The 26,282-nt window shown below is 47.1% G+C and overlaps 1 protein-coding gene across 7 annotated transcripts in view; it reads left to right on the top strand.

The window, feature by feature from the left end:
• The window catches only part of ARHGAP32 (Rho GTPase activating protein 32), a 172,941-nt gene that overhangs the window by 121,585 nt on the left and 25,074 nt on the right, over positions 1–26,282 (top strand). For 6 of the 7 annotated variants that reach the window (XM_048968625.1, XM_048968630.1, XM_048968626.1 and 3 more), the window contains 4 exons: positions 370–492; positions 1,672–1,749; positions 6,895–6,976; positions 24,361–24,510. In XM_048968625.1, coding sequence (XP_048824582.1) covers positions 370–492; positions 1,672–1,749; positions 6,895–6,976; positions 24,361–24,510 — 433 coding nt within the window. Of the gene's footprint in view, positions 1–369; positions 493–1,671; positions 1,750–6,894; positions 6,977–15,935; positions 16,560–24,360; positions 24,511–26,282 lie in introns of those variants that run through there. The other variant, XM_048968632.1, reaches the window with a different exon arrangement.

The raw sequence follows: 26,282 nt of genomic DNA, 5'->3' as shown, positions 1-26,282 counted from the left end.
TGTGGTCATTCTTGTATTGTCATTTTAAACACTTAAGAGAAAAACAATACAACCAAGTGTTAAAGGGAGGTGTAAGCATCCACTGTCTTGCTACTGTTTGTACACAGAGATGCACAGATACAGTGTTTTTGTCCTTAAATGGATGGAGGGGATGTACGACCTTCTGAAATGCACTCCATGAATTGCTCTTCCCCTTTCTTTCTGTTTACTCTGCTCTGTGATGCCTCTCCGTGCTGCTCTGCTCTGGGGGGCCCCAAGCTGTGCTGTCTCTGTGAATCAGCTTGAAATCTCAGCCATGTATGAGCACCAATAAAATGCTTCCTCTCCTGTCCTCAGCTGCCTCACAGCCGCCTGCTTTCTTTGTTTCAGATTGATAACAAGGGGAACCACCTGCTGGTCCATGAGGAGTCCTCTATTAACATTCCAGCTATTGCTGCTGCCCATGTTATTAAGAGATACATTGCCCAGGCACCGGATGAGCTCTCCTTTGAGGTAAGTAGTTAAAAGCAGTGGCATTCCTTGTTGTCAAGTACAGTGCAATGTGTGAACGCATCAGGAATACACTCAGACACCTTTGGAATCATAGAATGGCCTGGATTGAAAAGGACTGCAATGATCATCTAGTTTGAACTCCCTACTATGTGCAGGGTCACAACCAGCAGCCCAGGCTGCCCAAAGCCACATCCAGCCTGGCCTTCAATGCCTGCAGGGATGGGGCATCCACAGCCTCCTTGGGCAACCTGCAGTGTTTGATGAGGTGAAGCTTAGAAGATTCGGTTCAATATTAGACTTGCAGTGGGTTGGGTACAGTGAGGAGTTGAGTCATCTATAAAATATAGCTTTACTTGGCATTTGTATCTTTTGATTACTGCCAAGTATTCTAGCCTGGTCTCTGAGTAGCAGCAGAACCTGCACTCAACAGTGTGCATTAAATCCATTCAGGACATGTCTACATGGATACAAGCCAAATGAATTATTCATAGGCCAGTTCTATTTAGCCTATATTCCTATTCTAAAGTTTTTAAAAACTTCTCCTCCCATGAAAAGTGAAGAACCAGATTGTCAAAATTTTGGTACTGGGGAGACAGGCAATAATCCATAGCTGTTCTGATGCAGAGCAGGAGCTGCTTGGAGGCAAAGCCCAGAGGAGTGGGCCATGCAATCTTTGGGTTCCTGGCTCTACTATCCCAAAGCAGTGTGTTTTGCTCTGTGTACCATGGCATTATCAATGGAGCATTCACTGTGTCATGCAAAAAAGCGTGAAGGAAAACAGTTACTGCCCAAAGGAGCTTTTTTGTGATCACATTTCTCAGCAGGAAGTAAAAATAGTAGTGAGAGTCTATTGCTGCCAGGGCTTTGTTTGTATTCAAAATCAAGGCCATCGTTCCTGCATGCCAAAGAACGGAGCTAATCAGAAAGACATGTGGGTCTGTCATCTTCCAGTTCAGATGCATGCAGTGCATGATGCAGGTACTTTGTTGGTGTCTCTGTATTAATATAAGCATTGGGATTGCAGTTCTACTTCCAGCTTCAGTTTTACAAAGGCAAATGCCTTCAGAGCTGCGTTGGTGCAATTGCTCACAAATTTCACAGTTTTTGCAGCGCAGATGAATGCTGCCCTTTGAACTGTGCTTTCCTCCTGGCTGTGCTGATGTTGCCAATCTCTTGCAGGTGGGAGACATTGTGTCTGTTATTGATATGCCACCAAAGGAGTTGACCACCTGGTGGAGGGGCAAGCACGGATTTCAGGTAGGCACAAGCTTCAGCCTTGATAGCACACCTTAAATAAAGTCAGAAGTCCCAGCTTAGAGCTGCTCTGCCTGCACAGGATTACGAGCATAAACACTTCCCCTGTGTTGGTGTAAGAAGACTTTGTTTTCCTTTTGCTCTAGGCTTGGGCTAGAGCTGAAATATGGTCTTTGTAGGAAATTGTCTCCTCACCAACTGTGCAGAGCAGGGACAGCTGTGACTCTGATGCTGCTGGCCTGATGTTAGGGGAGCTTTTACTGAGCCCTGTCTGAGACAGCTGACAGTTACTCAGGTTATACCATTCTTTCCACTATCTAAAACTAGCTCAGGCAGGATGGAAAGGGCTCAGACAAAGGCAGCTGGTCAGACTGCCACTGACTTGGACGAGCCAACTAGTGTGTGCTTTCATGCCTCCATTTATTAGAAAGCATTAACGTTGCTGCTCTCTGTAAATGCCAGCAGAGAGATTTGGACTCAGTTTGCAACTTATCTGTGACTTAGGTACCAAAACTTCTGAGTTGAAATGGTGCTTTCCTTCCACAGAGTTGTTATTCTGTTCAGTGGAACTGCTTATTAAGAATAATTAAAAGAAAAAGCCTTAATTTGCAGAACAAAGTCCCAAAGCTGCTGAAAGCGGGGGAACTGACTTTGTCTCCTCACACTGCAGGATTTTCAGCTCCTTCCAAGCAGGAAGGAACATTTGTTCTGTTGCTCCTCTGAGTAGGTGGGATTTTGAGTTCCTGCTGGGGGGGGGCCAGAACTGACTACACTTGTATGTTTGGGCCTAGAAAGCCCTCTTGGTGTACTGAGATGGACTTTTCAGTGCCAGACTGAGTTGTGGTTCTGCTGTCATTAATACCAGGGCTGCGTGCAGTTGGATCCCATCTGAATGGGATGTTACATCCAGAGCTGTGTTCCTGTCTCATTAGAGAGCACCTGAGATAGATACAGCTTTTGGTGTCTTTATATCTGGCATGGGTGTTCTGATAATATCTCACTAAGATGTCCAAGCTGCTCTGACTTAATGATTAGTGAAGTGCTCTAGTACTGCTTGCAGTGATCAGACTACGCTGTATTTAACTCTTGAGTGAATTGGTAAGAGAAAACAGAAATCCACTGTGATGTGTGTATGAGCCGATGTGCACCAAGAGAATTCAGAAGGATGGGGAATATTTCTCTGGCGTTGATGCACCTGGCCTAGGGATGTATTGCAGTTCAGTGCCATCAATTAATGCTTTAAAAATGGGGACTTAGGGGAAGGATTTTGTTCTGTAATATACAAAAGAACTGATAAAACTGTGCGACTTCTACAGAGTTGATTCCAGGTAAACAATTCTGCTCCCATTTAGGAGCAACAGCCATTGTAAAAATGATCACAATCTGCTGAGCCAGTCATTTTAATTGATAAAATAAATCAACAAAGTCCTTCTTGCCAGATTGTTGAGGTTCTGACATCATCTGTGCTGCAGGGAGCAAAGACTTGCTTGTAATGTCATGCAGCCTGTGAAATGCAGCCTGTGAAATGCACACCAGTGCATGGCTGGTGGTGTGGAGCTCCTCAGGTGAGGCTCTGAGCACTGTCTCCTGTTATCTCTAAGCAGGCTGTCAATAGCACAGGTGGCTGTGCTTCTGGCAGGGGTGTCACAAGGAGGAAATGTAGGACGACCTGTGGTTGGTGGGTTCCAGTTTTTGGAATATCCTGTAGCAGTCTGGTCTGTGATGGAAGTATTTGGGAAGCATTTCAGGTGGTGGCCTTTGCATGGCAGATTCACACTGCAGGATGGAAAATGTGTAACAGAAAGCTGCAGGAGTGCAGCTCAGTGGGAGTGCAGTCATCTGCAAGGAGCCATGGGCCATCATATGCAGCATCTTTCAGATTTGTCTTACCTCCACCTTGGTGTTTTCTTTTCTCTATTTTGATGATGCATATTTTTAACGGAAAGCACATTAACAGGACGTGAGTCTGGATGGATAATGGGGGTAAAATCACCTCATGTGTGGGGGAGGCACACACCAGAAGAAGACGATCTGAGTGGAATCCCAGGCAATGAGAGGTCCTTCCAGGAGCGTTGGAGCTGGCTGCCAGAGCTGTCCTTCCCTCAGAATATAATAAGGCTTTTATTGCTTTATTTGCACACCGTTTGGTGTGCTCCCAGATCCCTCATCCTGACCTGGAAAGCTTTGACCATCGATGAACTTTTTGCCTACAGGTGTCCAGAGAAATCAGACCTGGCAGGGTGCAGATATGCTCCATTTGAAGCGCAGCTTTGATTCAGTATGAAGGGTGGTTTGTGCTTTGCCAGCCCAAATGACTCCTTGGGAATTTGTCCTTCTGTTTGTTTCCTGTTGCAGTTGCAGGCACCTTTCCCCCAGTATCTGATCTAAGGACTGCATTGCAAAGTACTTAATCCTGCACGGAACAAAACAACCCGTTTGGCTCTTTTATCATTTTCCCTGGTTAAAGTACAATCATTTTTAAGATGTTTTTCCTCTAGCTTTTTTCTTTTCAAATGTCCTCAGTGAGTCACTGCTTTCATTGTAAGATTGTTACCTAAATTACGGCCACCTCCACTGTAACAGCCTCCCAGCCCTCTTTGTTCTCTTCTTCTTTTCCTTCATGCTTTGTCTTTTCAATCAGTGTCAGATAGCTGAATCATCAGAGACAGGCCCTCTTCTGATGCACAACTGCCTTTTGATGTTCTTAATAATTCTGTCTTTGGGGTATGGCTTCATTAGTTGCATTACTGCACAGCAGGAAGCTGCCCAGCTGCTGGAGGTGGCACGAAATGATGCACAAGAATGTGTGCAACCAGCAGTAGATCGTGTGCTTTTGGAACCCTTTATGATTTACAACTAACAGAAAAAAAAACTGAATTAAATTTAATCTGTGCTTTAGCCTCTGTCAAGACCAAAATGCAATCAAAGTGTCTCAAACAATATTTTATTTGACATTTATGTTGCTGATACGTTCCCATTCATTGGAATCCCCTCCTCCACCACTGACAGTGGTTACTGTTATTTTGTCTTTCCCATAAAACCTCCGGCATCTTCCAGCTTTAGCAAAGTCTGTGCAAAGAAATGATGTGGAAGCTGCTGTAGAAATGTGTGCACACAGCAGCAGTGTGTTTTCCTCCCTTGGTTCAGGCGTGAGTGATTTTTTAACCTTCACATGACCTTGTATTTATCTAAATATATGTTATCCTTGCTATTAATTTTCGTACGTTGCCAAATCCTTTAATCCTGGCCCCAGCACCAACAGCGCCTTGCTACATCTGCTGAGATTAACTCTTGGACTTAACTCATGTATTTATACAAGATCATGAAGAACTTTCCATGCAGGGAGAAGCAGCATCATTTAAGTGGGTGGGAATGAGGCAGAAGTCATAGGTGATGACCCTGCAGATGATCTCTTGAGGATCATTAAGAAATGTCAGGATAAATAAGTCAAAAAAATGCAAGCTGTCAGCTCTGTTAGCAGGAAGTTCATGTCAGAGAGTTTGCAAGTGCTGAGAGAAGCCAGAATTCTTTCCCTTAGCATTGTTCATTACAATTGTTGGTTCTGAACATGGCAAAAAATGGGGTGTAGAAGCAAGAGTCATGTTATATTTGGGAAGGCTTTAGAGATATCTCAGAGCAGTGACACAGCCATCCCAGCCATGTTTCATTTCAAAAGCCATGGTTGGCATTTTGTATTGCACCAAGAAACAGGAAAGACATCACACCACATCTCTATTCTTCCTAACCTAAAAATTGTCCCTTGCATCTCTTGCATGGGAAATTTCTTAGAGAGACTCTCAGCTGTAGAGCAGTGATTTAAAATACACATGATGAAATTTGTTTAAATAGCAGAACTTCTTGCATATTTGCCAATCAGCATTTTTCTCCACATCTCCAGGGAGAACTAGGAACAGTCTCCCAGGCTGAGCTCTTCACCTGGGCACAGCATGCATGGCGCTGCTGCTGGTTGACTGGGAGCTTACTGGTGAAAATCACTTCAGAGTAAGAAAAAGTTCCTTTCTGCCTGGGGACAGGAGGGAGTTGTACAAGATGGCTCAATGGGGAGAGCCCTCTGCCAGGCTCCTTCCATGCGTTGTTGCAGCACTGGAGCAAAGCGTGGCTGCAGGGCTGAGATGATGCTTTCAGTTCACCTGGGGCAGGAGATGCTGCTGCTGGCTGAGCTCCTACCTCCAGCCAGCACTCTTCTGTGTGTGCCATGATCCAAAGAGAAGAAAGGCTGGAGAGAAGGACAGAAGTGTTGCTGCCCAGGAGCGATGTGAGACCTGGAGTCCTGCTGCTGTTGGAGGTTGTTCTGCTGCACCGTGCTGCTCCTTCTAGAAATAGCTGAGTTTATTTCTAGTCAAATTACTCTTTTGTTATTTGCAGAATAACTCATTTTACTCCGTGGAGATGTTACTAAACCTCTTCTCAATTCTAAGGTGGAATTCATTCTAACCAAAAACCACATCTAAGCTGTCTAACAAGATGCTTAAATGTACTTGATTTGAATGCTTCAGGAATATCAATTACCCACCTTCATCAGGTTGTGCACACGCAATTAGGACACTCAGAAACACTTTGTATAAAGCACTTTCTCCCTATTTTACTATAGAACAATATGCATTTTTCTGCAATGGCACTACACAGACATGCAAAAATATTTACCGCAGTTTTGTAAAGGAATACAGTGTCAAAGTGCTGGTGAATATACTGTTGTGAGAGTGGAAAAAGATCAGGTGTTGGTGAGATTTGAGTACAGATGAATGAGATGCTAAGAGCTGAACAACCTGCTTCATCATTAGATTTCATTGCACACACAGGGAGCTCAGCTGAAGTCTTTCCCTTCAGTTCCCCTTTGGTGTAGGGCTCTAAGTCATACTGTCCTCTCCCTGCCCCATGCACAGAAGTTGACCATCTCTGTCCTGTGTACAAACATAGAGAACAGAACAATTATTTGGTTTGTGGACTTTCTGACTGCAGCGTTTTGAAGAATGATGGCTCTTATACAGTCTGGTTTGTGTTGGATGAGGTTGTGGGGCATCAGGAAAGCACATCCCAAAGAAAATGTTATGTGGTTGTGGGTTGAACACTTCAGATCTTAGAAACACTGCATTCAGTACTCTGCCTCTCTTTTTGTTCTTGCCACAGGTTGGATTTTTCCCTAGTGAGTGTGTTGAACTAATTAACGACAAAGTTCCTCAGTCTGTCACCAATTCGGTGCCAAAGCCAGGTATGTATGTTGCATTTTAAGGTGCAGTGAAGTGAAATGGAGTCTTTTCTCATGTCTTCCATGTTTAACATCTCCTTTGTACACCCTGTGTCACACTCAGTGTTGATCATCCTCTGTGCGTTCCATTGCTGCTCTTTCTCTGTGTTGACCATCTGCAGGTTCTTCCTCTCTCAATGGTACCCACTGCTAAATATCTTACAATGTTTTGTATGGTAGTAGCAGTGTTGATCTCTTGCATGGTCTGAAAGACTTTGGGCACGTGAGAACATAAGATTCCTGCAGCAATCCATGCAGCTTCCCAGCTCTTGGTGTTTTACATTCGTGTTTGTGGTTTTCTATAAGGAACACACCGGTGGTCCAAAAATGCTTCTGCTGATTTAGATGGAATAGATTAATCAGGTTTTGCAAGCTGCTTTCTCTTTGGAGTGTGTTGGAGGGAATCAGCTAGAACAGAATTGGGATCCTCATTGCCTCTGTTCTGGGTATACAGCTCCATCCACTCCTACCACCCTTTGGTTCTGTGTCAAGTACAGGCAAACCAACCACAGGCTCTGCTGATGGAAGGGAAAATAAGTAGGAGCTGTAAGCTGCCCTCCTCCTGTTGTCCTAGTGCACGTTGGAAGTGGTTACAGGTATAGGTGCTGGGATGTCCATAGAATTTACTGGTGCTGAAGCTTTTGTTTTACTCCTCCAGTTTCTTACGCACAAGTGTTTATGTGTGTGTTTATCTTCTGTATGATGAGAAGCAGTTTGAAATTGCTGATCTGTCCCAAAACGTTTTGCAGCAGGCATGTTGAGCTGGAGAGCTGCTTAACGAGGGTTCATCTGTTTTCTTTATTTTAATGATGGTCTTATCTTACGAGATTGCTGGTTATATATGCTGCAAACGGATGCAATTGCAAGGTCTGATTTTTACTGCAGGAAATGCATTTTATCAGGTCTTGTGTTAGGACTTGGGAGCTTTCAGGTTCAATGGTAAGAAGTCGTGAGCACCCTATATTATCAGCCTGCTGCATTCATCTGCATTCTCCAGTTCAGGGAAATCATTTTGGCAGCTTTTGTTATTCGTGGGAGCGTGCAAATGTATTTGCTGGGATCAGTGTCAGAGATCACTGGCAGTTGGAGGCAGTGCAGCAGGTGGTCATTCCCTAAGGGCAGTACCTCCTTCTGTTGGATGCTGAGCTCCATGCACTGTGCTCAGCCCCTGCTCTGTGCTCTGCCAGCTGCAGCATGGTGGATGAGGAAGCCTTTATGTACAGGCTGAGCTGATAGAAACAATCATAAGCGAGTGTTTATTGTTAAATATGGCTCAGGCAATTAAACGTCATGAACTGCTAGTGAGTAGATTCTTGCTATGCTTTAATGAGAGATAATGAAGTAGCATGGATTAATAAATTCTCTTTGGCTTTAACAACACACTGGGGGGTGGATTTCCTCTGTCAGTCCAGGGAAATGTTTGCTACAAAGTTATAACAAAAGCCTGAATCCTATTAAAGGTAATATGATGAGATATTGCCAAGCCACGAGGCTGTCCCTGCTGCCCTTCCCTGGCAGTCATTCCAGGCGTGCAATTAAAGGCAGAAGCAGCACAGTGAGAAGGCTTCACATGCATGGACTGCTAGAGCAAATGTTGCAGCTGTTTCTGTAATCCTCCCCTGCCCTTCCTTTGCACATAGAATCAGTGTTACTGTATCACTGCAGCGTTGCACTCCCTGTTTTCTTTCCACCTTGGATGTCAGTGCACTGTGTGATGGAAGCAGATGGCTCCAACTCTCCCTTGGTTGCTGCAGAAGTTGGGACTGGAGGCAGTTGGAAGGAGTTTGGAGCAGTCCTCCTCCCGTGGTTAAGCACATTGAATGTTGTGTTGCAGAACTGGAGGACATGAGGGAAAAAATGATGTGTGAGGGACAGAAGGGGTGAGAACATCAGGGAGGAGGAGAGAGTTTCAGTTTGCTGCTCTGGGTTCCCACAGCTGCTGTGTCAGTATGGGCAGGAGGGAGGCACAGGGCAGCAATGAGGTGCTTGAGAAGCATTGCTGCAAAGTGTGCAGCTGGGTCTGCCAAGGAACTGCACTGCTAGGAAGATGCAGAGCTTGCTTTTTGCTCGCCCGATGCATTTAATGCCTTTTAATCTGCAGCTTATGCATATATGGGATATTTTCCATGCACTTTAGTATCCACATAAACTAAATTTCCTCCATTTAGATACATTTTAAACATTAGATTGGCTTTTTCCCTTGAATAGAGGCTTTCCTAAAGGGAACCACTTGGAGCTTTTGACCTTCCCTAACATTGTCAGGGTCTTTCATCCAGAATTAATGATAAGTTGTAGATGTGGGGTTGATAAGGCATGCTTATCAGCATCCAAACTTTATTTTCTTTAATCAAAGTTTGGTGTGCAGAGCTTCCAAGACGTGTTATATCTGCAGCATAAAGCTCTTTGCCTTAAAGGACTTCACAAATGTAGGACTGCTCGTGCTGTTTAATTGTCCATAGATTTGGCTGCATTGAGTAATGTAATGAAAAGCAGATGGAAAGCAAAGAACTTCCTGCCCTGTGTTTTTACTGTTATTTACAGAAAGAGGTTTTGATTTGCAGAAGTGATGAGGGCAACATTTTAATGGAACCATAAAACATTGCAATGGTCTTCAATCCAGTACCAATAATGACAGAAGTTCAAATGGAAACAAAAGGCAGCAAAGGGAGAGGAGCGCTGTGCTGAAGTGCAAACTGCTTCTCAAATAAGTCTTTCCATGGGCTGTGCAAGTCCTAACTGTACTTTTGGGAATTGCCCGTGGGTTGTGGCTGCTGCATTTCCTCTTCTTTTCCATCTCTGCCCAGCTCTGGCTGCCTCTCTGCAGCAGTGTCTGTGTGCTCGTGCTTTCCCTGCTCACTGCTTTGCACACATAGCTCTGCCAGGCAGTGTGTCTCAGCTGTCTGTCTCACCCCATTCTATCTCATAACTGTGGATATGTGTAGTCTGACAGTATTTAAAACCACCAACTGTGCTTCACCTCATCCATGCACTTTGCCCCATGCCTGGAGGTGCTGGCATTGCTGTTGGTCTGTAAGCATGCTTGCTGGTGGGGAGCATCTTGTTCCCATTGGAGCACAGCTGCAGTTGTCAGTTTGAGCTCAAGTGAAGAAATGGGGGGTAAGAAGGCAACTTTTTTCCAAAAAGAGTGTTTTTAAAAACTCAGGGATAGTTCTCACCCATCCTCCATCCTGCTCTGGGCAATGGAGTCAATGGGCTCAACAGCTCTGCCCACGTTTGTGGAGGGATGTTTTTCAAGTTCTTCTCTGATCCATTCATTTAATTCAGATTTAACAAGGAGATGTGCTCTTATTATATGAAATCAAGGGTATGTGAAGGGGTGTTTATTTAAAAGATGGAGAAGAATAAGGTGCAAATAGATGGGACGTGCTGCAGATGGCAGGGCTGAACAGCCATTTGACACTGGTGAGTGCATAATGTCTTAATTAGTGTTTTTATAAGGAAAATATGGAAAGAAAATGTACCTAATTAGTACCATTCTCGTTAACCTTCAGTAAACAAACTGTTTCAATAAAGCTAGATCAAATGAAAATGTTACTGAGGCAATGCAGGTGCTGTTTGCAGGGTGGAAGCAGACAGGGAGCAAACACACAACACACTCAGGGCTCCTAAAGCAGTCCATGGTCAGAGGACAGAACACTGCTGTCAGCACTGACAAACCTAAGGACCAATCCTTGATGAAATCGTGTTTTCTCAGCTCCTATGGAGTGAGAGGACAAAGGTTTGCGGATGAAAGGTCAGCAGTGCAGTGTGCAGTGTGCTGGTGGTTCCCCTGAGCAGCTGGGAAGGGACCTCAGCAGGGCAGTGCCAGCATCGCATCACTGCTCTGATCTGGGGGGAGATGACATTTCCTGGGCTTTGTGTCTTCTGCATTCCATCCAAACATGAAGCTCACGCCTGGGGCAGCAAAGGCTGAGTCTGCCTTGTGTGCAGTGAGTGATTTTGGGGGGGGAAAAACCACTGACAAGAGGAAAACGTTGCATCTTAGGCAGTGAATGCAGGGGATGGAATGTAAGATAAAGCAGCTGTCTGCTTTAGCTCTGTGAGAAACAGAGGAAAGCTGAATATGTAAGAAAACCATTTATGTGCACAACAAATTAACAAATTTGTGAGGTATTTTTAATTATTGCTGCTAATGGATCAGCGTTGTCTGTTTATATAAAGACACGCTACAGCTTCCAGCCCCATTTCTGACTCAACAAAGTGCTTAACCATAAACACATGCTTAGCAGGCACTGCAAGGACTGCAAACAAAGCAGAGGTTTGGCTGTGCTGCTCAGCAGGGTGGGCCTTGTGCAGAGTTCAGGCATGCCTGGTGTGTTGCTCCTGAGCTGGGACATGCTGGGTGGGGAATTCCTGGATCCCAATGGATTTCCAAAGCCATAAGTTTCTTTCTTCCTGGTTTCCCCCTTGTTTCCATCTCTCTGTTCCCTTTCTTCCCCCTGCACACACCAGGCAGTGGCACTGATGCTCTGAAGGATATCCAAGAATCCGAAACAGAGCTCAGTCTGACACGTGCCTTTGTAAAACTTTGGACATAAGGCAGAACACAGCAGGGAAACAAAGCAACTGCTTCTCAGCCTCTTTTTAGGCCCTGCCAGTGCTGATGTGAGGCTCCCAGCAATAACCTATTGCTGTGCCTGCAAATGTCCTGTTTTGCCATTGAGCTCTCACTTACACGCACAGCTCCTTCTGGGGTGTTGCTGGGATGTCGTAAATCAGTCTTAAAATTGGATATGCAAATACTGTGTGTGTGCCTATCTATATTAAAAAGAACCAATATATATGCGTGCATGTAGAGATGCATATGTCCTTTCCCTGTGTACACACTTCCAGCCCGTTGGCATGGAGATGGGGCTGTGTTACCATGGTAACGGGGATGCAGGGCTCCAGCTGCTGTTCTGCTGGAGAGCACAGGGTGGGCGATGCTTCTTCCTGAGCACTGGAGGAGGAGATGCACTTAGAAACCAACAGCATCTCTTAAAGGAGCTCTGCCTGCAGCTCCCAGCCCTGCCAAAGGTGTGCAGGCTGCAGTTGTGTTTAACCCTCTGTGATTCATCCTCCAGCATTGGCCAAACTCAGTTGTGATCTATTCTGTGTATTTTTAAAAGCTCTGTTTTCAATGTGAAAACTGATTGCAGCAGTGTGTTTATATAACACACGTGTGTTTGTACCAGAACTGAAGGCTGGATGTGTGCTGTGGTCATTGCTGAGGCAGCCCTATTCCTGCATCCGCCTGCATCCTCAGCAGCCCCACTTCTCTGGGAATTCAGGTGTTTTCTTGGCTCATCTCATCTGACCTCACCTTTTTTGCTGTTTTTCATGACCTTATCACATCACTGATTCTGCACGCAGACATTGCTAAGAAAGACTGCTTCATTTTAGACCATGTTCTGGAGGAAAGAACTTGCTTGAATGAGAGAGAAAAGAAATGTGGTTAAATACTGGAGTTTTATGGCACTGTAAATGCTCTTAATGCATCCATGATTGCACAGAGAGAGCAGAAAACAACTTTTTGTACTTCAACTACCAGTCTTCTTGTGGCTCCTATGTGCAAAGCTGCTCCTGATGTCCCAGTGCTGAAATCTACATCTCTTCTTCCATTGCTGTCTTCTAGAGTCACCAAAGGAAGAACTGCTTTTTAACCAGGCTTTAAGGCCTTATTTCACTTCTGTAATGAGTGGTTTGTTGGATGCTTACTTTAAAAGACGAATTTACTTAGCAGTATTTTGCAGGTAGTTTGCATTTCGAGGGCAGCTGTCTGCCTGCTCCTGCAGCATCTCTTCTGCCCCTTTTGGGGGAATCAACTGAAACAAAGTCCTAAAAGTGAATGAATATCAGGTATTTTTTTCTGCAGACTGTGACTGTGAGAACATCCTTTTATCTGTAACTTGGTTTTGAATTCAGCCTCCGGTGGCAAACCTGAAATACTGACCACATAAATGCAATCTATAAACCCCAGGCTAGCTCATAAGCGAGGGATGAGCAAGAATGTTAAGTGTTGCAGATAAATTCCTGGGGACACACAGCATTAGGAAGTCAGTGTTTTTTCCTCCTTAATCCTTTAATCCTTGACTGGTGCAGCTGTTTGTGGCAGTGGTAGGAAGCAGAACTCCCACATTTGGGCAGTGTTTGTAGGCACCCACGGATGTGCTTCTTACCCACAGAGTCTGTCTGGAGTCTTTGGTAATGTTTGCAGTTGATGTGGTGTTGGCAGGCTGGAAAAAAAGAGATTTTTGTTGGTTTTGTCATGATGGTTATCTGGTGTTTGTGAGTGAACTGATTGAAATTCTCTTCTTCTCTGGATGTGATGGTTTCCCTCCAGGAGAACAGAGGGTTTGGGTGTTACAAAAGGCTCTGCGGTGTGGGGAAAGAGCTGCAGGAGAAGCCTGTGCTACACCAAAAGGGCATCTGCACGTTCTGGGGACCTGAGGTGGGGAGATGGATGCAGTTTGGTTTTGTCTGTTTCATTCACAGCATTTCTTTTTTTTTGCCTTTTTAGCTGAATTTCTAGGTCAGCTCCAAGCCCTGCCCGTCCTCTCCTTCCCTCCCAACCCCCACACCAGAGAACCTTTGTCATTGCAGAAACAAACAGCCATGTGTGCAAAGCAAGCGCTTTATCTCCCGTGAGCATTGCCTGTGCAGTCACGTGCGTGGTGAGCAGAGGGCTGATTGCTCTGCACCTCGTGGCACAGTGACAGCACAGGTGTGGGACAGCAGTGAATGAGGCCTCTGTGTCCAACCTGGGCCAGATCCACGCTCGTGTTTTTCCTGGCGTAGCCGGTCGTGCTGTAAGGAAGAAAAAGGTAGCAGCCCTGTGCTCAGGGAGCGAGTTCTACACACCCCAGCATGGGGAGAAGGAAGATGCGGATTGATTGATTCTAGTTTTAAATGGGGAGGTTGGTGGCCCTGCATGTGGCAGGGAGGTTGGAGATTCGTGATCCTTGAGGTCCCTTCCAACCCTGGCCATTCTGTGGTTCTGTGATTTCTGCACTCCCTCTGTGCCGTTTCTTCTGGGTGAGATCACTGCAGGCTCTCTGGGACCCATAGCTGGTAGCTTTGAGCTCCCAGTATTCAAGGGGTGGATGTGTGGTGAGCCTGGTGTTTCTTGGGGTGTCTGAGCTGGAAAAGGAAAGCAATAATGGTGGTGTATGAATCAGTGCACAGTCTGTGTATCCTGTCAGTAACATGAAAGCACTGCGTTAGTGCTTCTCTCATGGAACTGAAGGTATTTGCAGGAGGTGGTGCTGGGGCGGCCGTGCCCAGTGCTCTGTGCTCCTTCTCACTGCTCTCCATGTGTTCCAGTTGGAAGTTCTTGTTATTTTAAAATGAGGCTTTCTCACAAGCTCTGTCAGAGCGGGACTCGGCTCTACGAATAGTTGGCTTGAGCAAAGCTCTGTGTTTGTGCTAAGAGCTCTGAATTCCTGGCAGAAAGGTGGTCGGTTCCGCTCTCCTTTTCCATGCATAATTGTGAATCATTCCTGACTAATTGGATGAGTGCAGGAGCCAAGTTGTTGAGCCACAACAGAAAGCTCTCCAGGTGGCTTCAGCCCTAGCCGGTGGCTCTGACCTCTCCTGGCAGTGGCACAGGGTCACAGCGATGCTCACATCAAACCTCTGCTTACAAGCTTCTGCTGTGCGCCGTGCCCTGCCATCCCTCCTTCCTCTCTGCTCTCCCTCCCTCCCTCCCCCCAGCAGCGACCTTAAGCTGCAGCACAGCAGAGATCTCAGCATTGCTCTGGCCTTTAGGATTTGCCCCCTTTCAGCTTGTGTCTATGATTACTCTGGAAGACTCTGCTGATCTGAAGTTTCATCTGCAGGATTTCATTTAAGAACTCGTGTCGGTGTCGTGCTCATTCTTCTTCAGCACTGCATCCTGTAACTGCAGCAGAAAGCTTGCATCAAATTCTTTGACCTGTTCTCATGGGAACTTGCTTTTGCTAAAGGGAAGGTGAGTGAAAGTCCTCTCTTCCCCACTTGTTCTGTGTCATTCCTAACTGCTTTTTTTTTTATACCTTTGTGAATGAATGTCACAATGCACTCAGATGTGTTGGGTCCTATAGTAAAAAAAAACAAAGAAGCAGACTCGTTTTGCTGTCAGTTTTGAGCATCTGTATGACTGCTCTGCAGCCCTGTGCGGGCTGATTTTCTGTTCTGAATTGCTGTGTGTGCCTTCTGCCTGTGAATTTTGGATAGCGTTGCTTCTTCTGCATCCGTTTGCTGTTTGTGTTGGGATTGTAGTGATGGTTATCAGTGGGTTTGATAGGAAGAACGTTCCTGGTAGCAGGATGTGGGTTCTGTATGTGCAGTGGCTGTACCTGGGCACACACACAGCCGGATTCCAGCAGTCACGGTTGGCTGCTAAGGAAAAAAGAAATGTGATGTGGTCACAGTCCAAGCAAAATGATCCAGCAATAAATACTGAGTAAGTAGCTGGAGAAAAGCGTTGTTAGGAGATATGAGTCAGCAAGCAATTCTGAAAATAACACATTTGAACAGCGAAAGAAGTGTTTCACCTCCTGATGCATATCTGCATACAGAGAAGCAGATTCCTCTTTAATCTCCTGACCCTGAGGTTGCCCAACTGACCCAGTGAGCCCACGGTTCTGAGATGGATTGATGAAGTGAACTGAGGCACTGGGGGTCAGCGTGGCTCAACATTGCACGGCATTAATTCCTCAAGCAGATGCAGGTAATGCCATTCAGCGGAGAGCAGCGGGGCTGCGGGGCTCAGCCCTGCCAGGTTTTGTCCCCACTGCCCTGTGCCTTCTGCTCGGGGCTGGGGGTGCTGATACAGCCAGGATTGGAAATCAGGCTATAAATGAGGTCACGGCAAAACGCTCTGTGTCGTTTGGCTTTGGTTTTAAACAACAGACCTGAGCAGAATTCGGAACAGAAATATTTTATTTATTTATTTATTTTCTCAGTGATCAGATCGGCGCGGTCACAAAGCGTGTTGGTTCGCAGCCACGCGGGTAGGAAGGAGCGCTGCTTCCTTAGCGCTGCGGTCGGGAGAGAAGCGAAGCTCCCGGTGCTCAGGTCCGGTCCGGCCGTGCCCGGGTTGGGCAGCAGATCCGTGCTGGCTCCTGGGGAAGGCTCCGCCCGGGCGCGGGGGGGTGAACAGGCGTCCCATAGCAGCCGTTAGCAGGCCTTTGACCTTAGCCCGGAGTTCTCTGTACCCTCTGTACTGTGAAGCGCAGTTTAGCTCCGTGCGAGGAATGGGAAAGCTGTGGGCAAACCCGTCTCGATAACGGAGGTTGGGAGGGGAAGGGACGCGATCGGGGCCGTCAGGAGCGCTGCCCGAACAGAGTCGCGTCCCTCTGCGCTCCGTCCCCGGCTGCGGGTGGAAGGAGGCACCTGGGGAGGTGGAGCCGGGCGGCGGGGCGCCGTGCCGGGGAGGGGCCTGAAGGATCTCGGGGGCGGTGAGCTCCGAACCTCCGCTCCGATCCGCGCCGGCTGCAGTGAGAGCCGCGGGAGCCCCGGGCTGCGCGGAGCCGGGCGGGCGCTGCCGCCGGAGCACGTCGGGAAGGTAAGGGAGCGGAGCGGCTCCGGTTCCTTCCTTATGTAAGGTTTGCGTTTGTCGGTCCTGGCGGCCACTTGTTGCCTAGTAACTTGACAGGTCTTCGGTTTGCCGCTTTGGGGAACGTCTTTAGACGGCTTTTCCTACCGAGCGCTGCTGTGCGCTGTGCGGGATGGGAGCCGCAGCCCGGGGCTGTGCCCGTAGCAGAGGCCGGTGGAAGCCCGCACGCCTCCCCTCTTTGCCACTTCTGTTTCGCTTTTACAAACCTCTGGTTTCAGGTTTCTGTCGCACCTTCCTGCTTCCTAGATCCGCAGCCATAAACTGTGTTTATTGCACTTAGGCTCGGGCCATGGGTGTGTAGCAGGCCGGAGCTGATAAGGAGTTCATTTTGGATCTGGGAGGGTTGGTGTGAGGATTCCCACCGCGATCCCAGGGGAGGAAGAATTCCCGAGCTCCCAGACCCCCTTCCCTTTGCATGCTCTGCTGACCGGGGTTACCCACGGGTTTAAACCCCTCCAAAGAGGCGGCTGACAGATGGGCATGTCTAACATTTGCATTTCAATAGACCTTTGCATATCACTTTGTTTCCCCTCTCCTCTCAGACCGCCGCTTGGAGGACGTAGGATGCATTCCCAAGCATTAATATTATGGATGGTATTGTTTGCAAAATGGGGCTTCCTATTTAGAACTGCTCGTCCATTGTGTGTCCGAGCCCCGGGGCATCGAGTGCAGCTCTGGGAAACAAAATTCCCAGGAGGAGCAGTTAGTGGGATCATAGCTGCCCCATTGCAAAGAGCCACGGCTCGTCTGTTCCTATTTGTTCAGAAAGCCTCCTAGAAGCTACCGGCTATTTTAAGGACCTAGTGCCCTGCGGGGTCTTATTATTTATGAGAGAGCAGGCAGGAGGCCTTCCCTTTGCACTCCTCCTCGACCTCCTTTGTTCCGGGCACCACACAGGCATGATGAAAGAGTCACTGGAAATCAAAGCTCTGGGCTGGTATGAAAAAGGAGAAGAATAAAGCACGCAGAACAATGCAATGTCTGCATTCCTGAGTCTTAGAAAGTAGATGTAGTTTGCTGCGAGTCCACAAATGCGTTGGGCCTGATTTTCAGTAAAGCTTTTGTATGCTTCAGGAGTGTAAGGAGATGTATGGGAATACATAATTCTCATCCTTGGTGCTGTATAAAGTGACTGACATGAATGTGTCCTGTGTTACTTGTGTTCAATATCATTTCCTCTCCAGGCGAGTGCAGATTTGGCTTCCAAAGCCAGAATCCTCACGGGGGTTAATGTGGGTGTCAATAGCTGAAGTAGAAACAGTTGAAAAAGTCAGGGTTGTGAATAGGCAAAGAACTGTCCTGATGTCAACCCTGGCAGAGTAGGTCACGGCAATGTGGAAGTGGCTGGTGTGGATGGTAAACATCTGCCCTCTGGCTAATGGAAATGGAGATAGGGATCTTCAGTGCCAGCCTGGGAGAGCTGCAACAAGAACTGGGAGGCATGCAGTGCTCCCAGTGTGACAGGTCTGTGCTGGGTTTGGCCGTGTGGTTTGGGGGAAGGGAGATGCTGTGCCCTGAGCTGAGCCCTCCTCAGCCCAGGTGGGTTGCTCACATCCCTTTCTGAGGCAACAGCAGCTCCTTTCCCAGTGCCTTACATGAGAGCAGACTCCCTCTCAGTCCAGAACTGGGTCTCACCTGGCAAACTCGCTGTTATTCAGCTTCTGCTGTTCGGTGATTCATGTCGGGTCTTTTTTCACTGCTTGCCTCCTCCCACCACCTGAGCCAAAGAGAGCTGCATGCAGAACTGGAGGAACTTGACTGCAGTCACTCCGGTTATCCTGGTTTGGCTGATGTCAGAACTGGGCTTGGATGACAAGTGAAGGCTCTGGGCTGTGTGCGTGTGTCTTGATGGTACTCAGAGTTGGCTTTGGTTACTGTCAGGTTTTTGGACAATCCCCTGCAGCAGTGCTGCTGTTTGTGTCAGCAGTGTGGGTGAGGAGCCAGCAGCCACGCTCTGACTTCAGGGTGTTCTGAAGCTTTTTGGTCAGGGGAGGGTACAGCACGGGGCATTTGGCTGGGGTTTGCAGGCAGCAAGAATAAGGGAGGGCAAAGCAGTTCTCCTTCTAGTCAGAGCGAGGCTGGGAGCTGTTGGTGTCCCTGGTGGACAGATAGAGGTTCGGTTGTGCTAGTGATGCACTGCCTCTGCCAGAGCATGGCTTTTCAGGAGGATCATTAATCCCCAAGGTGAGCAAGATAAGCAGGAGGGCTGCACTGAGCTCCGCTGGGATACGTAGAGATTTGACATAGTGTAGAATGAACAAAAAAAAGACAGGAAAAAAAATAGTGCAGGTGTCCCTTCTGCTCCTTTTCTCCTAGCTCTGCATCTCCCAGCTCACGCTCCTCATCCCGCTGCTGCCCTGGTGTTGCCTGGCTGTTACCTTTTTCCCACTCCCATTGCAAGGACCTGCATTACCTGACTGAAGCCCATCCCTGCTGCTTTGTCACTACCACTATTAGTGCTGCTTTTTTTCCCCAAATATAAGGGAAGCATGTTAATAGAATTAATAGTTTAATAGAATTAATGGGTTGACCTTGTCAGCTCGTGTACCTTTGATACCTCTCTCTTTTCTCATTTAGCCTTCAGCTGTGATTTATGTCTCCTGACCACATACTGCTTCCCCCAGTGTAGAGATGCTCTCCTTCAAGAAATGAATTCTGAGATGTCCTGTTTCCTCAGGAGCTCATATGATCTTCATGCTCCTTTATGGCCTTTGAGTTGATGAAAAGGTCGGGCATCTCTTTACCTGGAAAGTGCTGCAGATTTCTTGGTACCAGACTTCCCTGTCTGTGGGCAGGTGATGCACCTGGCCTTGCACTTCCTGCTGTTGTCCCATTGTGAATACTCCAGAAAATTCGTCAGCAAAGTGCCTGGGAAGAATTTCTGTCAGTGTGAATGGTTCTTCTATGTATTTCCTCCTGGAGGCATAGAAGCCATCTCCAGACTGTTCAAACTATGGGTGATGTGTGTGTGCACCATCACAGATGTGCACTTCATTAGGCTTTGTGAACAAGAGCAGCAACGTTACTTACCAGTCTGAATGATCTCTCCATGGTTGTGGTGCTTCAGAGTAGCTGGAATTATGTGCTTATTCTTGGCCTGTTCTTACCATCCTAGTTATGTCTGATGATTTTTATCGAATGAGAATGAAATGAAGCACTTTTAACCTATTTTCTGACTTCTTGTGACACAGAGGCTGGCCTCAGCTGATGTCAGCTGGTAAATGCTGCAGCATCACGGTGCTCAGCGGTCGTCGTTTGCTTTCACTGAGCAAATAAGCAAATACACACTTATCAAGGCTGTTAGATATGAGGTAGAAGGATAATTTCAGACTCAGATCTCTGGAATTCTGAAATCTTCCTAAAAATCTTTATGGCCAGCAAGGGAGCCCAGCGGTGTGGTTACTGATGTGGTGGTTGGTCCCATTCAAGAGCTAAAGGAGTGTGATGGCGCGTGGTTCCAAATTCTGGTTGGGTTTTTAGGGCTGTATAAATTAGCTTCCAAAATAGAATCTGTTGTGGCAGGAGGGAAGAAGCAAAATGCCCCGTTGCTAAGGAACATGACAGAGAACTGGGAGATGTGACTCAGTTCTTGGCTTTGTATGATTTCTCTCCAGTAAGATGTGGGTCCACAGAGCACGTCTTGCTAAGTGTGAAGGGAAGGATATTAAAAATATTGACTGAGGTTTTAAGAAGAGCTTGAGAGAACTGTTCTGAGGGGAAGCAGCTGAGCTAAGTCTGCTCAGCAGTGGTTGTGCAGGTAAACCTGTTTGCAGTCAGTGTGCAGGATCAGGAGCACATCAGATAGGTGGCAGCTCCGCTGAGTTTTGATATGCTCCTGGTTCCCATTGCTGCTCTTTCTCTCCCCACAATGGAGTTTAATTCTGGAGGAAAATGGGTCTCTGGGGGCTGATAGACTGGAATGATTTCAGCTCGCCTTACTGTAAATCTCTCATCACAGGGGATGGATTTCCTTTCATTTCGCAATCCCTTGCTATGCTTCTTTTTTTTTTTATGACATTCCCACACCTCTTGATTCCATCTTTGATTTTGTGTCTGGGTGTTGCAGTTTGTTGATGTGTTATGACCCAAGCACGTGGCCCTGCTTTGCCCTTAGCTCTGCAGCAGCTCTCAGCAGGGGCTGCTTGGGCTCAGCAGCACGCAGCCCCTGGGGGGAGCAGGAGAAACAAACAGTGATGTGTGCTGGAATGTGGGTCAGCAAGCAGCTCAGATCTTCTCCCAGAGTCCAAGTTTACCAATTGTCTATTAGAAAACATGCTGCTATCAACAATCCCGTGGAGGGGGTTTATTTCCAGGAGCGGGTTGGAAGGGGACAGGCAATGGATGTGTGAGGATGTGCCATAGGAAGCTGCCATTATCCTGCTGGAAGTATGGTGCTGTGTGTCTGTGAGCACTTTGCTCTTATGTGCGCATAAACTGCAAGTGCTGAGAGCTGCTCATGTCTGCTTCTCTTAATTTCCCCATTCTCTGAGGAGAGGCAGGAGATGCTCTCCTGGGATGCAAGTGTCTCAACATCAATGTTGTCTGTATTTTATTTTGTTCTCAGTGTGCTGCAGTGAGAAATGACTGAAAAGGAGAGGGGAAAAGCACAGAAAGATTTGGTTACACAGTCAGGCTGCGTTTATTGAGAGAATTCTCCTCTTTGGTCCCCGTGATTGAAAGCCAAGGGGTCAGGAGGCAGAGCTCATTCTGCTTGTGCTGCCGTGGACAACTGCAGTGGACAACTGCTGTAATTAAATACTACATTTCAGAAATGGTCTCCATTAGAGTTTCACAGCCCATCCATGATACTGCTGGTTCAGCAGGTTGCTTTGATCCAGGTCACTTCCATGATTCAGCTCCCAGTGCAGCCCTGCAGGGGGATGCGGGAACCCGGAAGGAGTGCTGTGATGCTCAAAGGAAGGTGGGCATGTCCTCAGCATGTCCTAAGTGATGCATGGGGGCACTCAGCCCTCAGTAACCCAGGAAAAGCACTTTGTGCTGATCTGCAGCCGTGAAAGCGCTTTGAAGCAACTGCTGGCTGACACATTTCTCCAGGAAACGAGCTGTGTAAAGTGTATCCTGAAGTGCTTTACAGTCTGCGGCATGAGGGCGAGCAAGCCCTGCTTTTAATGAAGTAATTGTTATTTAATAGTTTTTATCAATGTCAGGGGAGTTTGGGGCCTTGCTTACACTACAAAGACTGGATGGAATGGCAACAACGGCACAGATTGATCAGCGATGGCAGCTTCCCAGAGCCACAGCAAGCCTGGCACGGAGCTCTGCTGCTTTTCCCTCCGTGCACAAAGGCTTTGGCCAGCACAGCTGTGGCACTGAAGGGTGTGGTATTTTTTGCACTCCTAATTGATGTATTCTTGCCAGCAAAACTTTAATAAAAGTAGTCCAACCTTGGGTTATTTTTTGACTGTTATTTTTTTTTCGCAGCCATTCTCACTGTGGCTGACAGTTTGCCTTTGCTTGCTTGGCCAAACCTGCCCTTGGAGGGAGATCAGCCCTCTTCTTTCTAGGAGAGCTGCAGCTTCTTGATAAACAACTTGTTTTACAGCGTTTGCATTTGAGATGGAAAGTAATGTGGCTAAATATTAGGATTTTCGCTTAGTTGTTTTAGTTATTTCTGTTGCTGATTCTGCAGCCCCAGGAACGTACAGATAGGCTGATGAAGAAGAGTAGGAAAGGGTTCAGTAGTTTGTCCAGATTTCCATAGCCTGGAACAGTTTTAGGTCCGTTTCTGGTGTAGATCCTCTCCCTGGGTCCATTACGTTGTTGCACTCCTCAGTTTGGGCTGGCAGAGCTGGAGTACTGGGTTGGCACATTGATGTCCTTGCTGCTGCTGGAGCTGACAGCAGAGGTTTTGGTGCGGTGTTCTGGAGTAGAAAACATTTATTCTGTGGAATTCTTGGTAGCAACCTGGGTGTCAGTGTTTATACAGAAACTGGGACTGCTGTGCTAGCTTAATCAAAACAGAAATGAATCAGAAATGAAATCTCTTTGGATATGCTTTGCTGGTTTGAGGGTCAAATGATGCCAGAAGAGCTGGAAGTGGGATGGAAAGCATTTCTCCTTTATTGCTATTGGCCCCAAGACAGCAAACCTGACAGCCTCCTGTGTTCTTGTGATAGCTTATCCTGATCAGACACCTACGTGCTTTTTTTGTTCCTTTTGATAACCTGTCAGCAAGGAGAGCAGTGCTGGAGTTCTCTCACATTTTCTCCCCCCACTCCAAAGAAGCCTGACTCCTCTTATCAGTGAATCATTCCTGCCTATGTGTAAGCCCCAGAAGTTGCTTAAGGCTGAGAAACTCTCGTAGGGAGGGCAGTGATTCAGAGAAAGCTGTTTAAGCAAAGAAGCATGCAGCTGTTCCCCTGGGCTGGGGTAGGCAAAGCTTGGGTTCCTTTGTCTGCCCAAGCACTGCCTGGCTCTGTCATGGATTGCTGCTCTGTGTTTGCAGGGCTCTGCTTAATGGTGCAGAAAACACAACAGTTATTTTAACCTGTGCTGAGCAGCCTAAGAGCAGATTGATTCTGTCTGAAAAGGGTCTCCGTTCTGCATAGAGGTGTAAGTGTGTGTCAGTGCCAAGCAAAGCACACCCTGGCATCACTGAGATGTATGCACTGCACTATGCTGCTGGTCAGAGGTGCTGCCACAGAGTCATCATTTCTGCAGCATTGGGATTGGATGTTTTTCTCAGTTCTTCCATTATCTGATGGATTTGGTTTTCATTAAGTCAAGCCAGAACTGCATGCATTGTGTATGAAATGATTCAGTGAGTACGTGTGTACTATTTGTCAGACTGGTAGAAAGGTCTGTCCTGGGTCTGCCAGCCCTGGAGGCATTATCACAGCATCCCAATGGTGTCACCCTGCATGGCTGCACACAGGTCAGAATGAGACCCCGTCTGCCTTTGGGCAGGGCTGGTGGGAGCTGATAAAGGAGCTGTTACTGCACTGTGATGGGCACAACCAAAATCTGCCCCAGCTTTGTTTGGTGTGTCAGCACGGTCTGCTCATTTGTTGTGTGTAATTAAAAAGCCCCATCAAACTGAAAACATTCCTGTAATTAAAGTCCCCATCATCACAGTTTGTCCTGCTCACTGCTTCTGTGTTTCATTAAATGTTTTGGTTGGAGTGCTGAGAATGCAGACCTGGGTTTTGCTGGGGATGTGGGGATGTCAGGTGTTCAGATGTATTTTGGTGCTGCGTATCAATGTAGTGCTGCTAAAAGGGACCTGATGCAAAAGCATGTTTTGCTAGCTCAGCCTTGTTCCTTCTGCACAGGTGAATACTGCAGCATCCATGGGCAGTAATTCCCACCCAAAGTCACATTCCAGATCAATGTTTCTTTGTGTTAAATGCTTTCCTTACAGCTCCCACGTCACCTCTGCTGCCCAAGAGTCAGAACAAAAGCCAACTCTTTATTACCAGACTTTAGAAAATGTCTTTTATCTGCATGTCATAGAGTCATAGAATGGCCTGGGTTGAAAAGGACCACAATGATCATCTAGTTTGAACCCCCTGCTATGTGCAGGGTCACCAACCAGCAGACCAGGCTGCCCAGAGCCACATCCAGCCTGGCCTTGGATGCCTCCAGGGATGGGGCATCCACAGCCTCCTTGGGCATGTGATTGTCAGTAGTGTTCTTACAGTTTTAACTTGCAACATCGGATGTGTTGTGCTCGGCCTTGTCCAACTGATCCCAATCTGAAACAAATTACTTTCTTCATTTTGTTGTGCAGTGTCAAAGAAACACGGCAAGCTCATCACCTTCCTTCGTTCCTTCATGAAGTCCCGCCCAACCAAACAGAAACTGAAACAGAGGGGGATCCTGAAGGAAAGGGTGTTCGGCTGTGACCTGGGAGAGCATCTACTCAACTCTGGCCAGGATGGTAAGGAGCAGCTCAATGCTGAGTTTTTCCTCTGCTGAGAATGTAAAAGTGAAAGAGGGATCATATCTAGCAAGGGGCAGGTTGGTACCAGTGGAGAAATATGTGATGGGAATTGATGGCTGAAAGATTAATTGAGGCTAATGCTAATTGGAGGCGAACGTGATGGTTCGGCGTGGGAGCACTGGAGATGAGCTCTCCATCTCTTGAAGTCTTTGAATAAATACTAAATATTTTTTATTATTAAATAGAAGGAAAGGCAGGGAAATAAACATTGCTGTGTATGTGAGAGGATTCACTGTTGTGGTGAGAGAAGAGTAGATGGAGAGGGTAAAAGTGAGATGGAAGGGCAACAGCTGAGAGGTCTGATGCTCTGTTAAACGAACACTGAGGCAGCGGGCTCAGATGGTGTAGCTGGAAGTTGCATTGCATGTCTGTGCACCCAGAGGGAACGTGCAAACAGAGCAGAATGTGCAAACAACCTCCTGCAGAATGTTGTCTTTCTGTGAGCACAGCCAGCAGCACTCTCCTTCTGCACCTCTGTCAAAAGGAGAATACATTGGCATGAGGTGTCCAGGAGGAAAGTGATACAGCAGTGATATTATTGGTGCAACAGGAGTCCAGGTGACAGCATCCTGCAGAGCTCTGTAGGTGTGCTCTGCTTTCAGCTCCCTGATAGGCAAAGCTTTATCTTAGTTCCCCTGAATTTTTGAGTTAGGGCTTCACTGAGGCAGAAAATGCATCTCAGGCTGGCGTGACAGAACTTGTGTCTGCAGAACTGCAGAACATAATGGCTCTGCTTACTGGAGTTTCTCCCAGGGAAGGGTGGCTGGGTGTGATAGGATGCAAGCAGGCTGTTGTTGCTATTGCCTTTTCGTTTTTGATGATGCAATTTGTCAATTTTATAATTGTTGTGTAGGCACCTGAGAAGTAACCCTATAAACAGGCATAGGGAGGGAGGTAAGGATGGTAAAAAATGTTTGCAAGAACAGCAGTAGGGATGAGTACTGTGTCTTAAAATCTCCCTTTATGACTGGTGACTCATGTTGGGGATTGCAGTGATTATGGGCTGGCAACTGTAACATCCTGGTTTAGGGTTCAGGTTTGTGTTGTTTTTTTTTTTGTTATTTTTTTAATTCCAGTTTGTAGTGTGTTTACACTTTGGGCCATTTTGTGTTAGTAGTACACGGGCACATTGTTTGCAGTGAAAGCAGCACAGCCTGCCCTTCTTGTTCCATGTGGAAGTGCTGACTGATGGGATGATGTCTGTAGGAGTAAAACCAGTTTTGATGTGAGAGATTTTTGACTTTTCTCTTGGGTTTAAATCTAGCCAAGGCCATGGTGGTGCACCCCTCAAGCATGCTTCCTTATGCAATACACACCCAATGGCCATCTCAGCCTGCCTTGGGAGCACCATCTCCATTTAATTTTAGTGCATTACTCATTTGTTGGCTCCTCTGGGCTTTGAGTGCTTTCCCTGCCGCCACTTGAAAGCAGACCGTGCTCAGCAGGGAGCAGCTCATTCTGCATCATCCTGAGGGACATTCCCAGTGCGATCTGTGCCCCTGGTGCTTTGCTGTATAGAGCTGCAAGGTGCAGCAAATCCAGCGCAGTCCCCAGTGGTGAAGTCTCTGTGCCCTCAGTGAGTAGGCAGCCTTTTTTTTCCCCTGATTTTTTTTCTCTCAAAGGAAACCAAACAGAACTGAAATGTAGCCCGACCCCAATTAGACAGATCTGTGCTGGCGGAGGATGTGTTTGTTTAGCGTGGGAGCTGC

The sequence above is a fragment of the Lagopus muta genome, chromosome 22 (assembly GCF_023343835.1).
Source record: "Lagopus muta isolate bLagMut1 chromosome 22, bLagMut1 primary, whole genome shotgun sequence".
Classification (NCBI taxonomy): Eukaryota; Metazoa; Chordata; class Aves; order Galliformes; family Phasianidae; genus Lagopus; species Lagopus muta.
The sequence above is the reverse complement of the archived record's forward strand: the minus strand, read 5'-3'. Positions and strand labels throughout refer to the sequence as shown.